At 39.7% G+C, this 17057-nt stretch overlaps 2 protein-coding genes across 3 annotated transcripts; one reads left to right on the top strand and one right to left on the bottom strand.

The window, feature by feature from the left end:
* Window positions 1-315: 315 nt before the first annotated feature.
* On the bottom strand, window positions 316-8769 carry LOC144083175 (kinesin-like protein KIF3B). Of its 2 annotated transcripts, none has more exons than XM_077610784.1 (9): window positions 8338-8769; window positions 6293-7792; window positions 6024-6125; window positions 5683-5805; window positions 4322-4440; window positions 3594-3710; window positions 1976-2081; window positions 1683-1879; window positions 316-1565 (listed from the first exon to the last, which is right to left on the bottom strand). In XM_077610784.1, the coding sequence occupies exons 2-9, from the start codon at window positions 7691-7693 to the stop codon at window positions 1460-1462; spliced, it is 2271 nt and encodes a 756-aa protein (XP_077466910.1). In that variant the 5' UTR covers window positions 7694-7792; window positions 8338-8769; the 3' UTR covers window positions 316-1459. The 2 variants fall into 2 exon arrangements, with proteins under 2 accessions (XP_077466910.1, XP_077466996.1); XM_077610870.1 differs by lacking the exon at window positions 8338-8769 and adding an exon at window positions 8079-8237.
* A 978-nt stretch (window positions 8770-9747) lies between these two features.
* Window positions 9748-15023, top strand: LOC144067334 (kinesin-like protein KIF3B). The gene is made up of 8 exons (XM_077591027.1): window positions 9748-11233; window positions 11857-11958; window positions 12286-12408; window positions 12530-12648; window positions 13055-13171; window positions 14080-14185; window positions 14545-14750; window positions 14822-15023. The coding sequence occupies exons 1-8, from the start codon at window positions 9857-9859 to the stop codon at window positions 14925-14927; spliced, it is 2256 nt and encodes a 751-aa protein (XP_077447153.1). The 5' UTR covers window positions 9748-9856; the 3' UTR covers window positions 14928-15023.
* The last annotated feature ends 2034 nt before the right edge of the window (window positions 15024-17057 follow it).

Here is a 17057-nt window from a genome sequence, read left to right as displayed (position 1 = left end):
AGACTGGGAAAACATTTTCAACCTTGGATTGCAGTCAAGTGCTGCTTGTAACAGCAGAAACATCGGTTTTACATATTTGCTGGGTCAGTAGGAATGAAACTCTTGTGCGGAATTGGGGAGGATGCACCTGTGGTTGATTAACAAGCAATATAAGATTGAACTTCTCAAATAATAGAAATTGATGAGCATGGTTTTCTTTAGTTTAACAACTAGAAGTGCTGTCTTAAATGATGCTACAAGGCATTTGTTTTTTGGGGGGCAAAACGAGCATCATAGAATATAAAATTATGTAAACCACTCATAAATTACAGACAATGAGCTCACTTAACTTTTATGACTCCAAAATTTGAACAAGTACAAAAAATGTCACCTGGGTTTCTGTATACAATATTAGTAAAGTGACAAGTGAAGACTTGCAGCAAGCTACCCTCAAAAGGGTTTATATCTCCTCTCTCCATTTTATACATCAACTACATTACAATCTTTATCTGACAGTTCCAAACGCTAGCTCTATTGGAATGTCTGGCGAAATATCACGAGGAATTATTAACTTAAAAGTAACAACAGTCTTCACATTTAATTCCTTGTGACATTAATTGTAATACATTGTTAAAAGAAACAGCCTACACTGTCAAGCAGAGAAATCTTAGTCTGCTTTATCATAGCTACTCCTGTCTGTCATTTAAACTCTAAATCCAAGGCATCAAACTGAAATGCTGAGAAAATGGACATGAAGAATGCCAAGGGTTATATTGGAATTTCAGTCAAACTGCCATTGCCAAATAATTTCAAGCACTTAATAGTGGATGTGAATCTCAGTAAATAGCAACAGTTGGTAGGCTGAAACATTAAGCAGCAAGTGAACATTTTTCCTGCAAGCCAACGGAAGCAAAAACAAGGACAAGGCTGGGTTAGAATCTTCTACATCTGCATGGCCCTATTAGTGCCTGAAATAGTGGTCTTGAGTAGAAGTCGTGATTTGTCAACAAAACGATGCATTGTAAGGAAAGCTATGATTCTGTGTCAATACAGTTTGCAAAAAAAGTGCTCTAACACAAGTTCACTCTCAAGTGCATCACAGCTTGCTGCTTAGCTGTGGACCAGTTAGTGGGTCCACTCTCAAAGTGCATTTTACATCACGTGACATAGTGAGAACAAGCAATTGGGTTTGGTAGGTATAGCTATTGGTGTATGTTTAGTCAAATTAAACTTATTGCCATCAAAGCCAGTGGACGCACTCATGGAGAACGTGCTTTAAATTCAGTCAAAGATGAAAAGCACCTGATATTATCAAATAGTACTTTGATTTGTTATTTCTAATAAGCAGCATTAATCCTTACATTTTCTTTTGCGAATTCCATGATACTGTTGCCACAGGCAAAATAAATGCACTCTCATCCTGGTTGGAAATACAATTTCAGCATAGGAAGGCGCATGTGTGGTGCGTAGATGGCAGCTTTCACTTGGGCACCAGTCCACGGGATTGGGGGTAAATTGGAGATGCTGGATTGTGAAGACCGAACGAAGAGGTGCAAGTGTTTGATTGCTTGCCTGTTCTTGGTCGACTGAAAACAAGACAGTTCAACTTATCGAATGTCTCGTAATGGTCATAATACTATATAAATTTACCGTGAACATATTTTAATACACTTGGCTAAAAAAGGAGTCCGTGTGTAACTTACGCAGCCTTTGGTTTCCTGAGACTTCCGCTAGGAGGGGCAAAACTACTATTAAATCCAGAGGCATCAACGTGAAGATCCTCCTCATTCTTAAGTGCGTCCTCCAGAGCTGCTGCTACCTTTGGAGCAATAACTGGTTGCTCATAGTCTTTGGTGGTCCGAGACGGCATATCCATGCCCAGCAACAAGACATTCTCTCCCTGGGGAGAATTACAAAACCACCTAAATAAGATGCCATGCAAGACTCACAATTCAAAGAAGGTGTTCTTCTCAATTCAATCAGTATTCTAACTTACTTTATATCTCATATCAGGGCTGTCCTTCATGGCCGTCTGAGCATGGTTACACAGAGGCCGTCGAAAACCGATGGCAGACTGAGGCCTGCTCATCATTTGATGATTACTAAAACACAAGCAAACATACAGTGCGCGCACAGTGAGACAATACATTGTTCATTCATTGTCCACTTTGCTTATCCTCACAAGGATTGTGGGCCTGCTAGATCCGACAGAGCCCACAATGGGTAATAGACAATCGCTAAAAACAAATACAGGCTTTCATGTATTTTTGAATACAATGTTCTAAATCATTGATCTTCATCTCAGTTGAACTTGGATGCATGAAATGTGCACACAGTCACTTAGTTATGATCAAGTTCATGCGGTGACCTAACCCAAATTTCCGCAAAAGTTGCATTTCACTGTTAAAGTAGACATTTATGTCAAAATACTATGTATAAATTTTAAAATAGAGGAAAATACAATTTTAGAAAATGTGTGACTATATTTACCATTACTGCTGAGGTGGGTGGAGAGTTAGAGTTTTCTATGGGTTATTTGTAACAGAAAGCACGGAAGTTAACTACTACTGTGACGCTAACAAAACGAAACCAAAACCATCAAGTCTGTCCCTCCCATGCCAGTCAGACGTGGGAGGTTTAGGGACATCACAGAAAACACAGCACTCAGCACATCCACATTGCCTTATGAAGCCTACATGCAACCGATTTGACATTGCTCTCTTTTGGAGTTACATGAAGGGAGTTTTTTGACTTTGACTGTTAGCGACGTAAAGTCTGTGTTACAACACAACTACATTTGTCGAGGAGCAAGGCGTTTCCGTGCAACGGTTTGTTTTAATGTGAACGTAGCATATCTTTACCAATGTTAAGCTTTGTTTCAATGGTAATTTCTATTCTTATGGCTAAATCTAGAAGACCCAGCTTCCTTTTGGGGCCATAATGTAACATAGAGGGGCTAAAAAGGCAGAGATCTGCCCAGCAAACAAACACAGACAAGGTCTTTGCACTAGCAAAGCAGAAACTATGGTGCAAGGAGCCTAAATGGCCGACGAGGTGCGGCCGTCGTAAGGTTGGCACGTCGAGAACTTCATGAGCCAAGGACTGCCTCTACCAATATTTTACACACAAACCAGTGATGACCGCAATCTTAGCTTTGCATTGACAGAGAGGTGTTGTGGTTGTACTACTACATATTTAGACTTTACACGACTAGTGAAGTTGAAGATCACTGTAACAACAATAAACAACATATCATTAAAGTAGTTAGTCATCTTAAACATGTCAATTAATAATCCTGGTACAGATTGGTTGCCCAATGTATTAAGCGCACACAAGAAATAGAGCTAGTGTTTTTCCTTGTATAATAGTCATTGTTGTTTATTAATTCAACTGTAAACCCTACTTGATGTCGTATAGGGTGGTTATTAAGAGTAAGGATTCATCGGTGCAACTGTTAATCTATTTTCGACAGTGAATGTTTGTCTTTTGTGTATACTTGTGTAGTAGATACTCCCGGATTTGTGATTTTATTTCTTCTGGATTTTTTTTCCTTTGTTTTTGAGAAAAATACACACGCACAGTATGTGTTAGGGTGGACATTGGAAAATACTCACTCCTCAATGTGTGTGATAGGTCTCATTTTCCAGTATTCATCCTCCTCATCAAAAAAAGCCCTGTTGACTATTTTATTCTTTTCTTCTAGTGGAATGAAATTCTCAATGATAAGATGCCTGAAGGAGAAATAATTAGACAGACAAATGAGAAAGTTAAAATACCAAAAGCAGAGTTCCTTTTCAATCAGGCCAAATGTTGAATAGAATTTTTTTTTTATTGTTTCGCAAAATGTATTGGTTAGATACATAATAAGTCAGCTTATTTTGAGAATCTGCTGATATCAAATGCCAATCCGATACTTTGGAAATGTATTGAAGGGGGAAAAGCACATTCAAACCCAAGCTATCCATACATTATAGCCTTATAAAGGGGTTATTATGAGCTGCACTGTGATTTCAATTAAGCAAAAAAGAAAAAAAATCTCTTTTCAAATCAGTTTTGAGGCACTAAATAAGAATGAGAAATTATGTTTAAAGATGTCAGAATTGAATGGACATCCATTGTGTCAATGGAAGCCAATGAATTAAAAAGTTCAAAATAAAAATAATTACATTTGAAAATCCAATCCTTTACACTTAAAATGACGAGAGCAGGCCCAATTCTCGATTTAATGATTGGATTGGGAACACCCCTAGTTAAAATGCCAGATTTCTCAATAATGAAATTGTTCTTAGGTGATAGATTTGGACACAAAATGGTGTAGTAGTGTCACATTGAGGCTTCCTACTTGAGTTTAAGGTCCCGTGTGAGCTCATTCTGGGTCTGTTCCAATTCCTGGCGCTCATTAATGTGCGCTTCCTGGATGTCATTGATTTCTCCCTTCACTGCTTGCAGTTTGGCAAACAACTAGAACAGGGATAGACAAACAGAGGGCTAAGTATTTCATGTAAGAAAGGTATTTGAAAATTCCTGTACTCACTGATGTTGTGCAGAAAAGTAGAATTATTCCTCATCCTTCTAGTACACGGTATTCTTAAACATATTTTTCTTCATGTCAATACTACATTGTCTTTTTCCAACGTTTGTGTGGTTATTTGATGAAATAGCTGTTTCAAATTCCTGCTTAACCCTTTCATTCACAAATAGTGAATATTTTCTTACTCTTACTGGGCCTACATTGGCTTTGGTCATTCATTCGGCATCTCGGGCCATCAATGGCACGCAGTCAGTTAAATACTTGCGTTTTTTTTTTTTAACTTGGGCTATAACCAGTGTATTTGTGTTTTTATTCATATTAATTAAATTAATATAGCTTTATGACCATTATATTAATTTAGAAATTTCTTCATAATTATATGAACAAAATGAAAATGAACAAAAATTATATCTAAAAAAAATTGGCAAATATTTTATTAGTATTTTTTTAATGGTCAAAACTAGTCACGAACCCTATTAAGTGTAACCTTTTGAATAGCAGGCCTCTGTGGTGACCACTGTTCCAGAAAGATTTAAGTTGGCCCAGCAACATATTTCAAACACTAAATCGTCTTAAACCACCTGATGATATAGTGGTTCACTCGCCTGACTTTAGTGCGAGCCGGTGCGGGCTCAATTCCCGCTGGTGTCGGTATGGTTGTGAGTGCGAATGGTCTTTCTCTCTGTGTGCCCTATGGTTGACTGGCAAGCAGTCTTGGATGTAAACTGCCTTTTGTCAGCTGGGGTAGGCTCCAGTAATCACCGCAACCCTTACGAGGCTGCACATTACGCAAGACGAATGAATAAATTGTCTTAATCTAAGGTACTTGTACTAATCAAAGCATCGTCTTCATTAAGCCTCAGGTATTTTCAGACTTCCAGTCAGGTTCTTCGCTTTTTGTTGTTTCAAGACACATCAATTGTGTGAGTAAACACATCACAAGTGTGCTATACAAAAGCCAGAATGAGAAGAACAGGATCATACAAGCTGATTATAGCTCATTTAGCAATCTAGCGAGAAGTTGGACAACGTCATAAGCCACTGACATTGAGTCATGAGTGCGACTGCCAGTCATACTTCTCTGTCAAAACTAAGTTAATTAAGTAAAATTTTCTACGAGAATAACAAAAAAGGGTCAAATTCAATGTTTTAACCAAAGCTGGAGTTGCAACCTTTTTCAGTTTCTTGGTTTTAATGTCGACTTCCTGTTGCAATGAGCTGTAGGTCTCCTTCAGCTCCAGGGTTTCTTCATCACGACAATCCATTTGCTGTTGCATTTCTCGTTCTTTCCGTTTCTAGAAACACAAAAACATACACACCGTACATAGTACACCACTAGCGTTTACAGTTCCACTTCAATTGATTCAACCTCTACTGTAACTTGTGTTTTGTGTGTGTTGAGGAAAGACTTTGCATCTCCTTAACCATCCCACAATCTTTAAGCTTTTCAAGAATGTATCATTAAAGTAGAAGATAGCAGTAATTTGAATTTAACACCCTTTTAATTTCTTACCTGTTCAGCAATCTCTTGCCTTCTAATCTCCAGCATTTTCTGTTGTTCGTTAGTGTGATCGACAATGTTCTTTCCCCCAACTAAAAGTTTACTTTCCATTGCCTAAAAAAAGAGTAGAGAGAGAGAGAAAAAACACTTCCACCTGAAACCTGAAGAAATATAGTACAAGAAATTGAATTTGACCATGACAATTGCACTCAGCTTTGCCTTATTGGGATATTCAAAAGCTCTGTTATTAGGTATCCGAGTCATAATTCCAATGAGTTCACCTTCACTTTGGCTGCCAACAAATCTCCTGCTTCCTGCTCCTTCTTTAGGTCTTCCATTTTCTTCTCCTTCTCCTTAAGGAGTTGAGCTTTCTCCTCTGCAACCAGGCTGTGATCCTCCATGATGGCATTCCTCTCTCGCTCCAGCTTGTCCTTCTGCTCTCCCCAGTAATCCCCCTTGCTTTCCTCCCCTTCATCGTCATCCTCACTATCTTCGCCCCGACCATTACCGTTGCTACAATCTCCAGCCCCCCTCTTTTGCCTCTTTTTGTTTTTCTTTCCTGTACGTTTGTCCAGTTGTGACTTCAGTCTTGCAATTTCCTCTTGAAACTTTCGCAGCAGAGCGTCCTTGGGGTCCTCGTTGACATGGGGTTTGTTCTTGATGTTTTTGGCTCTGTTGGAGTAACGCAGAGTTGTTAAAGTCTCTTCCACGTTGTAAGAGGCTGGACCAATATTGGCCACCATGACAGTGAGGGCATTGCCCCCCAGGGAGTCCTGTAAAAGGCGGGTCAGTTTGGAGTCTCTGTAAGGGATGTGGCTGCTCCTGCCATCCACTAGAGCCGATATGACGTTCCCCAGAGCAGAAAGTGAAAGGTTGATTTTTGTGGCTTCTTTCAGCCTCTCTCCCTGAGCCCCCGTCTTGGTCTGTCTTTCGCTGCCAGCCAGATCCACCAGATTGAGTTTGCCAACTCGAATGTGGTTTTCCCCGTCCACCCCCAATTCACTGCATTCCACAGTGATCACAAAGATGGCATGAGAGCGAGAGCTATGTTCATTCATGTTCGTAGAACCCACAGAGCGGTTCTGATTGCCCACATTCATGACATTTTCGATTTCACGCACACTCTTGGTGACAAACGATGACAGGTCTTTGACATAAACGCCAGTGTCCGGCCTCTCTCTCAACTCGAGACGACGTGTTTGGTCCTTGGAGAGTAGATCTCGGATCTCCTCTTGATAAATCTCCAGATATGATGCTCGCACCAAATACTGCTGATTCTGAGATCTGGAAATGTGAGTGAAGATGTGGTCAAAAGAGTTGGGGATGACCCCTCTCTTTTCAGGATCGTTTTTCGTACCCTCCATGGTGTACGTTTTCCCTGTCCCTGTTTGTCCGTATGCAAAAATGGTCCCATTAAATCCTTGTAGAACTGAATCCACAAGGGGCCGAAAGGTTTCATCGTATAGCTCTATTTGCTTTGACTTGCTGTCATAAACGGAATCAAAGGTGAAAACTTTAGGAAGCTCCCCAGCAGACGCTTCTCTTGGGTTCCTGACAATAATTTGACCAAATTTGACATCGACTGACACCACACTTTCAAATTTGGCGGCCAGTTCTTTCTCGTTCATAGGCCGGCAACGGACCACAACTTTGACCGTCGCAGAACTCTTGCTCTTTGACATGATGTGGACCACAAATTTACAAACACGGCTTGAAACAAATGCCTGTTTTCAAGCAGGCCGTCAGGGAAATCCTTCAAGTAGAAACATCCAAATCAGTACCTGTTGATAAAAAAAAGACAGCAGTTAGTTACAGATAATCAAATCTGTTGTTTTGACTGGTACAGCAAAGAGCTCATATTATTCACTTTTATTATGGTTCCGTTTACACTCTTCACATACCATAGGAACATTTTCAAATAACGTAATTCCTGAATATTTATGTAATCGCAGCATTCTAACAAAATGGTCCATTAAACGACAAAATAAAACTTGTTAGCTTCATTAATCCGTTCATGTTAAACCCGTTTGAGACCAATAGCATTCACCGCACGCGACAGGATAGTACCTTTATGGTATAAGATTGAAGCTGATAATGATGACGAATACACAAGAGATAAAATAAATAAATAAATAAATAAAACTACAACCCGCGGTGAGGGCATAAAACCGACTAAGCAACAGCAAACACAGGTAACCAAGGCTACAAGTCTTATACTGCTTTTGCCTGCCTAACCTTCAGTACGAGTGTTAGGCTGCACATTCGCTATGTCACCCCCAAAAATTAAAAAAGTCATAATTTCAGTGCCACCGCATCGAATACATACCTTTTCCCCAAGTTGCTTCGCAAAATGTTTTTTAAAGCAGCTCGGAACATTAGCTAATCCGCCACTCAGTTAGCAAGCACGGTCAGGGGTAGGGTTGCCAAATCTTAACAGTTACATCCCCATCTGCGAAAGACAGCTACATTGATTTTTAAGGTTTAACCTGAATAAATGTCTGCAAACAAACTTTAATATGTTTGCTTTTATGAAATCTAAAGACATATATTTATATTCATGCAATTTATGCGTTTTATAACGATTTCTGAACTGCGTTTTTATTCGTATGTGGCAACCTTGTCTCGCCAGTCTCTCAGCTGCTTTGCCTCTTTTAGGCAAAAGATAACACGAGAAACTTGAAACAATCCATAGCTTTGATTAGAAATTATATATAATTATTCATTATATGTTAATTCTTCGTCTGTAAAAAAGAGAAGGAACGAAGAATAGAGAAAAAAGAATTAAAAGGAAACAATCGCTGAGGAACGGAACAAATTGTGCTCTTTTCCATGCGTACACCAATTTTAGTTGAGGAAATCGAAAAATCAAAAATGGTCATATTTATACATTATTGATTTTCATCTTAATTAAGTAGAAAAGGCAATACCAGCTGTTTTTTTAATTAACTCTATTACCAATTATCACACGGTATTATTTCATTTATACTGTGTAGTTTATAATGATAGCTTATTCCAGAAATCCTGATCATGTTTAAAAATATTCACTTTAACCAAATTGAACGTCCATTTGGTGCAACTTTGTAGCCCAGCTCTTCCGTCAGTATCGCTCAATAACATGTACAAAACAACGACGTTTGTCTAGTAAGAAAGCCAAAACGTCAAAAAAAACCGCCCGTCGTGACTCGATTCACTGCTTTCGTCACACGAATAGCTGAACAATTCTGGGGCCACGTGGGGGCGTGAGTACAACGTAAATAATGATAGGAAGACTTCCATTCGGCATTTTTTAAACTTTCGAACCTATAATGAATGAACAATGAACTGCGCAAGACAGATTCACCCAAATGGTAAGATTTAAATCGTGCGTTGTACGTGTGTAAAAAAAAAAAATCAGTTTTAGGCACGTGCGCGCGCCTGTACATGCGCGCGCGCGCTCAATTGTAGTATACTAACAAGTTGTTATGCCATAAAGTTAAGATTGTGCATCCAATTTCCTAGGCAGGTTCTGCATAAACGCTGGAGCAATGGAAAAGCGATGTACAACCCAGCAACAAACCACAGACTAAATCGTTTGTCTTAAGGTTTTATGTTTTATCACCATGGACTTTTAGACTATCTTTGGACATGTGTTTTAATAAAACATTCTTACAGTAAGCAATTTTTTAATTGTGATGGCTACATGAGCATCTATGCCAGCTCTCAGCTTTTTAACAAATGACAGTTTTTTTTTCTTTTTTTTCTTCAGCAGCTTGTGAATAGTGCTTACAAATAGGTGAGATTCCACTAGACAGGCATATGATACAGCTTGTTAACACGCATGTGTTTTTCACCCCCCCCTGTCCAAAATGTCCGCCAAGTCAGAGTCGATAAAGGTGGTGGTCCGTTGTCGTCCAATGAATGACAAAGAAAGGGCGGCTATGTTTGAGAGTGTGGTCACGGTTAATGTGAAAATGAAACAAATAGCCGTCAAGAACCCGAGAGATTCTATGGCCGGTAAAGCCTCAAAAGTGTTTACTTTTGATTCAGTCTACGACTTTAAGTCAAAGCAAAAAGATCTATACGACGAAAGCTTTAGGCCCCTTGTGAATTCAGTTCTGCAAGGATTTAATGGGACAATTTTTGCATATGGACAAACTGGCACAGGGAAGACGTTCACCATGGAGGGTACGAGAAACGACCCGGAGAAGAGAGGTGTTATCCCCAACTCTTTTGTGCACATCTTCACTCATATTTCAAGATCTCAGAACCAGCAGTATTTGGTGCGAGCTTCGTATTTGGAAATTTACCAAGAGGAGATCCGAGATCTACTCTCCAAGGACCAAACACGCCATCTCGAGCTAAGAGAGAGGCCGGATACAGGTGTTTATGTGAAAAACCTGTCATCGTTTGTCACCAGGAGTAGAGAGGAAATCGAAAATGTCATGAATGTGGGCAATCAGAACCGCTCTGTGGGTTCTACAAACATGAATGAACACAGCTCACGTTCTCATGCCATCTTTGTGATCACTGTGGAATGCAGTGAATTGGGGGTGGACGGGGAGAACCACATTCGAGTTGGCAAACTCAATCTGGTGGATCTGGCTGGCAGCGAAAGACAGACCAAGACGGGGGCTCAGGGAGAGAGGCTGAAAGAAGCCACAAAAATCAACCTTTCACTTTCTGCTCTGGGGAACGTCATATCGGCTCTAGTGGATGGCAGGAGCAGCCACATCCCTTACAGAGACTCCAAACTGACCCGCCTGTTACAGGACTCCCTAGGGGGCAATGCCCGGACTGTCATGGTCGCCAATATTGGCCCAGCCTCTTACAATGTGGAAGAGACTTTAACGACACTGCACTATTCAAACCGAGCCAAAAATATTAAGAATACTCCATGCATCAACGAGGACCCCAAGGATGCCCAGCTCAGGAAATTTCAAGAGGAGATTGCTCGATTGAAGGCGCAATTGACAAAGCGGACAGGAAAGAAAAATAAGAGGAAGATAAGGAGGAGAGCTGATGAATGTTGCAATGAGAGCATGGAGGAAGAAGAGGATGAAAGCATGATCGGAGATTATTGGAGGGAGCAACAGGAGGTCCTGGAGCGAGAGAAGAAAGCCATCATGGAGGATCACAGTCTAGTTGCTGAGGAGAAAGTTCAACTGCTCAAAGAGAAGGAGAAAAAAATGGCTGACCTGAAAAGAGAGCAGAAGGAAGGAGAGCTACTTGCAACCAAAATTAAGGTACATCCTGAACTACCACTCACTATTATGTCATTTCTTCCTGTTTCCTGTCATGTTTTTGATGTAGTCAGTATTTATCTCGACTTGCCGTGTTAAGAGTCAAGATCAGGACGGTTTTCTATTCAAACTATTGATGGGCACTTCAACAACAAAAACACGTTTAACCAACAGCAAGCTCTATATCATAGATTTTCAACCATTTCACAGCAACTACCACTGAGCTCTACACGTACGATTAATTTCAACCGGGAAAGACTAAAAGCGAATGATCTCTGCCTTCCCTAAAGGAACAAATGGATTGTATGTCTATGGCAGTCAATGGCACATAATGAAGATCAAAATTTCTCAGCGAAGAAACATGTTTTGTTTATTTTATAAACCACTGAACATTAGCTCTGCACTCAGTTTTTAAAAAAGAAAATGGTGAGATACATACGGACTGAGTTACTAAATGTCACACTTATAGGTTCCTGAACATTTTAAAAGAAATAATGAAAATTGAAATGGTGTCACTTTTTACGAACCACTGGTTTATATAGTAGGTGAACATCCACAGGTTTCAATGAAATGGACGCAGTTCAACTGTCATCTAAGTACAACAAGTGGTTATATTTATCCTGCAGGCAATGGAGAGTAAACTCTTAGTCGGGGGGAAGGACATTGTGGATCATACCAATGAGCAACAAAGAATGTTGGCGCTTAAAAGACAAGAAATTGATGAACAGGTACAACTAACAGTAGAATTTGAATGATTGTAACAAAAGTGTTCCCATTATACTTCCTATGCTGCCTCAACAATGGCTGGATCAGGGGGTTTCGAACAATTCCACAAAGGTGGGTGCAGTTTTTCGTTCCAACCAATGGAGAGTACTTATTTTTAGCAGAAAACTGCTAGATGGTTGGAACAAAAACCTGTGAGGACCAAAGTGGAAACCCCTGGGCTAGGTGTACTTAGTTTACCTTTACTGGAAGATTTTCTGTTCTGAGCAGATTTCTGGTACATTGTATATATGGTGTTGCAATTCAGCCAGGATTAATGAAGGTCTTTCCAGAAATGGAGAGAGCACGAGATGCGGCAACAGATGGTCTCTCGTGATGAGGAGAATCTGGAGCTAAAGGAGACCTACAGTTCTTTGCAGCAAGAAGTTGACAGTAAAACCAAAAAAATGACAAAGGTCAACTTGAATAAATGCCACATTAACCTACTTCTACGCTAACACGTGTATCTGTGTTAGTATGATTCTAGGGTGGCAAGAGGTCATGTCGAGTAATCTTGCCTTCTCCTTTGCCCTCCAGTTGCTTAACAAACTGGAGGCTCTAAAGGCAGAAATCCATGAAGTCCAGGAGGCACATATTACGACACGCCAGCAGCTAGAGCAAACGCAGAACGAACTCACCAGGGACCTTAAACTCAAGTATGGAACTATAATCTGTCCCAATTTTATTATTTTGCAGTCCAACTTTAGAAATGGGGTACTGTGATCTAGTTTTTGTTTGTACTACTATAAATTAAAAAAAAAGCATAAACACTTATTAATCAGAATGTATATACATTTCTATCGGATATATATATATATATATATATATATATATATATATATATATATATATATATATATATATCCGATAGAAATTTATATACATTATATACATAGATATTTTAATTTACATTCCATTGATTTATTGTTTCTCATTAATGGCGATAGATGTCACTGCCAGCCTTCACAGTCAAAGCAGAAAAAAAATCTTTAGCTTGTTGAAGTAGCGTCTGATTTTCAGATTTCTCTAGTGCCCTATCTGATGTTTTATTTTTTCTCTAAGGTCTCAGATGATTGAAAATTTTATCCCTTTGGAAGACAAGAACAAAATAGCCTCCAGAGCTTATTTTGATGAAAAGGATGAAGACTGGAAGTTGAAGCCCATTACATCCATGGAGCAGTAAATGCATAATTATTCCTCTCACCCTTTTTTATTGATCATTTACTCGAATGAGTGCGCTTCTTGATTTAACTTTAAGTGTCTTCAGAAGCAGAAGTGCTTTCTGATAACCAGTTGTGATTTCATCTGAAAAGCTAGTTTTTTTTTCGGGCTTCCTGGTGCCCGAGTTGTTACCTAGAAACAATATTGTCCAAATTAGTTTATTCTTGATCATATTTATACCTGGTATTGTGTTGGAAATCTGCCACAGCCTGAAAATTCTACATTTGCAGTATATTGCATTTGAGAAAAACTGACCGGTTTTGACATTTGGGGATGCAAATACCAATATTAATTTTCAAGGGCCACGAGGTGTGCTGGAGCCAATCTCAGCCAAATATGGGCATGAGGTGTGGGGGACACCCTGAATAGGTGGCCAGCCAATCGCAGGGCATGTAAGAAACATTTTAATTAAAAAATAATAGTATAAATAAATACATCAAATAAAAATAGAAATACCTAAAATTACAAGACTTAATTTTCAGTTTTAAAGAAATACATGGGGTCCAATAACAGTGTTGAGTCCCAAAAGGGGGGGTTGCTACTTGTCCTCTCTGTTGAATACATTTTGGTAGCCTTCGGGGGCCTCAAGCAACTCCACGGGCTGCCTGTCCGCTAGCAATGCCTCTAGGTTTATCTGACTGTTTAACACATTTGATTAATTGCATAGAAATGAATACCACAGACTGTATACTTGGATGGGAGACCAATGAGAACATAGACTGGCATGCATGAACATTTCATGCGACTGCATTGCAGATAATTTTGTAGAATAAGAAATTTGTTGATGGGGAATAGCTGAGCTTTAATTACCACTTCATCAAACAATTTGTATTCTGGTTTATAGTTAAGTGTGCATTTGTGTACAGTGATCCCCAGATGTTGAGCAGGCCTCAGTCTGCCATCGGATTCCGAAGACCTCTCAGTCACCGTGCTCGAATGGCCATGATGATCAGCCTTGACATGAGATACAAAGTAAATGCACTTCATGCCCTTGACATTATATGTTAATTCATTTTTTTGCATTTAAATCATACTTCAATTAAAATAGGACCTAGAGTCAAATGCCTAATTCCAATATGTTACACTGCAAAAAAAGTCTTACCAAGCATATACGGTGTTTTTAGTTTCTAGTAAGAAAATATCTCATCAAATGTAAATAAAATCCTTAAAAAAGTATTTTCAGTCATTAAATTGCGTTAAAGCAGTTTATCAGTGGGGAGGTTTTTGATCTTTTTTTTTATTCGGTGTTGTAAATGGTAATATGCTGGTGTTATTCATTCATTTTCAATACTGCTTATCCTTACAAGGATTCCTGTCCTCAATCTTGCCAGGCTGAAAACATCTTGTTGCTCGACATGGATCTTCCTTCTCGCACTACCAAAAATTATCAGCATCCAGTAATCTCCCCAAAGGTGATGGCAGCTCTGAAGGACGCCCTGAGGGATGAGGAGGACCTTGAGATAAACGCATCTGGGTTTAGCAGTAACATTTCCCCTCTCGTCGGTACAAGTGGAAATATGAAGAAATCAAAGTCTAAGTAAGTCATTAAAGAGTTTATTTGTCTTGGCCATTCCTGCTATCCAATTCATGTTTTTTTTAATTCTTCAGTCGATCAAGAACAAGCAAGCAGTTGAACACTCTCACTGCTTCATGCAGCCCTCACAGTCTTACATCTCCGATTTACCCACAATCTCGTGGGCTGGTGCCCAAGTGAAGGTGCAATCTGTCACCAACTATCTTGGGCACATTTTAGAGCTGAAATATGAGCCAACAGAAGCTGAACTGCAGTGCTAATTGTGAATAGTGTCAATCAAATAATGGGAAGAACAAAAACATTGTGATTGTATTTGTGTATTGTATTATATTTGAATGATAATAATATTTTTGCTCTTCATCTATCTGTGCAAACATTTAATTTTTTTCAGGTATATACTAGACTAATAGACAGACTATATTTATACTATTTCTGAGAATGTGTGTGTAGCGTGTCCGTGAAGTCTGGGTGAAATGGAGGCCAGACCGTAAGTCTGATTTGAATGCGGTTTTCACCAAAAGTTGCCAAATTTACGCCTCTAGGGATGCCCCGTGGCCGATTTTCGACTTTGAACTCCAGTTATTCAGAAAATCGATATTTGTACCAGGGTGTCGCATTTTTTAGGTCGGAAAAGTGCAACTTTGGGCTATTTTTTTCGGATCAAAACTACTCTGTTTTGTAAAAGCACCATGACGAGGACAACATTGCATTGCCTCATTTGCTAAAAATCGATAAAAACCCTTGATTTTGGACACTTCCAAAAACAGCCATTTCATACGGATTGGACGCCATTTCCACATTTTACGTTTGATTTTAATGCAGTTTTCGACTATGGTTAGCTTCAATAGGGAATTGTGTCATGACGGCCCGATTTTTTAATTTCCCCTTTGGTTCTTCAAAAAATCGATTCAAATCGACCCCGAAGTCGCATTTTTGACCTTTGACCCAGTTTTTTAACACCTGCAAAACTTTCAGACCACAAACGATTACAGTTTTTGCAGCATTATGCAGGCGCACCTGCGGCATTTACCTGCTTTTTAAAGTGGCTTCCACCGTCAAGCTACGAAACGAAAAAAAACCTTGATTTTGGACATCGTATAAACCTGCTTCATGTTTACTCTCACTTTTCAGGGTCCCCATGAAAGAATTCCATTACAACATCTCATCTCATTTTCTGAACCGCTTTATCCTCATTAGGGTCACGAGGGGTGCTGGAGCCTATCCCAGCTGACTCCGGGCCAAAGGCAGGGGACACCCAGAATCGGTGGCCAGCAGATCGCAGGGCACAAGGAGACACTCACCCATACCTAGGGGCAATTTAGAGTGTTCAATCAGCTTACCATGCATGTTTTTGGAATGTGGGAGGAAACCGGAGTACCCGGAGGAGACCCATGCGGGCCCGGGGAGAACATGCAAACTCCACACAGGTGGACGTGACTTGGATTTGAACCCAGGACCCCAGAGCTGTGATCAGGGGTGGCGAACACGCGGCTCTCGGCCAAAATGAATGCGGCTCTTTTCTTCTTATCATATTTTGTATATAATGTAGCTCCTTGCCTCGTTTCACGTTTCTCTTATTTTTATTCTCTCTTGAAACACAATTTCATTAGGGCCCATTAAAAACAAATAAATTATATTTCAAAAATTTGGCACATTGGATTTTTTATGCTGTTTCTGTCTCTCACCGTTTAAAATTTTGGCTCTTTGTGTCTAACACCCCTGCCTTCAATAATCTTGTGAGGGAGAACAAGCTTATGTTTTAACAAAGTTATTACATTAGGCACTATGCTCTATTACACCCAATGTTCCCGCTAATTTTTTGTTTGTCTGGGCAACCTCCCTGAGCACACTGAGTACCGGTGTGAGCAACATCATTGCTCGCTATGGGCACACACCAGTATCACACCTGCCATAAGCAGGTGCATGTCTACTACACATAAATGATTTAGTAATAATAAAATGTAATGATTAATATCTATGAGTGGGCGGCCTGGCGGATGAGTGGTTCGCGCTTCGGTCTCACAGCTAAAAAAAAAGGATTTTATTTTTTGCGCTCCATATGATTTGCTGTGCGCATTGAAGACGAGAGTAGTGCGCAATTGCGCACGTGCGCAGCTTAGAGGGAACATTGATTACACCCACTTGTAATTGAGAGTTTTCCCTGAAATCTTCTGAATTGATTTAGTAAAATACATTGTTTTGGAGAAAAATCAGCTGCAGTTGTTACTTTATTAATAAAAAATGCTCAGTGTTTAGAGACCGAAGTGTGCAAGGAAGGAATTGGACAAATTTGTTTTTCTGTTGAGTAGA

Source organism: Stigmatopora argus, chromosome 1 (assembly GCF_051989625.1).
Source record: "Stigmatopora argus isolate UIUO_Sarg chromosome 1, RoL_Sarg_1.0, whole genome shotgun sequence".
In the NCBI taxonomy this organism is placed as follows: Eukaryota; Metazoa; Chordata; class Actinopteri; order Syngnathiformes; family Syngnathidae; genus Stigmatopora; species Stigmatopora argus.
The sequence above is the reverse complement of the archived record's forward strand: the minus strand, read 5'-3'. Positions and strand labels throughout refer to the sequence as shown.

Bases quoted from the DNA above. Each gene is read 5' to 3' on its own strand.
- LOC144067334 (XM_077591027.1), top strand. From the start codon at position 9,857: ATGTCCGCCAAGTCAGAGTCGATAAAGGTGGTGGTCCGTTGTCGTCCA. The intron at 14,186-14,544 runs GTAAATGCACTT...CAATCTTGCCAG, and splicing joins GCCTTGACATGAGATACAAA to GCTGAAAACATCTTGTTGCT. The intron at 14,751-14,821 runs GTAAGTCATTAA...TTAATTCTTCAG, and splicing joins ATGAAGAAATCAAAGTCTAA to TCGATCAAGAACAAGCAAGC.
- LOC144083175 (XM_077610784.1), bottom strand. From the start codon at position 7,693: ATGTCAAAGAGCAAGAGTTCTGCGACGGTCAAAGTTGTGGTCCGTTGC. The intron at 3,711-4,321 runs GTAGGAAGCCTC...TTTCTCCTTCAG, and splicing joins ACACGGGACCTTAAACTCAA to GCATCTTATCATTGAGAATT. The intron at 1,880-1,975 runs GTAAGTTAGAAT...AATTCTCCCCAG, and splicing joins GCCCTGATATGAGATATAAA to GGAGAGAATGTCTTGTTGCT.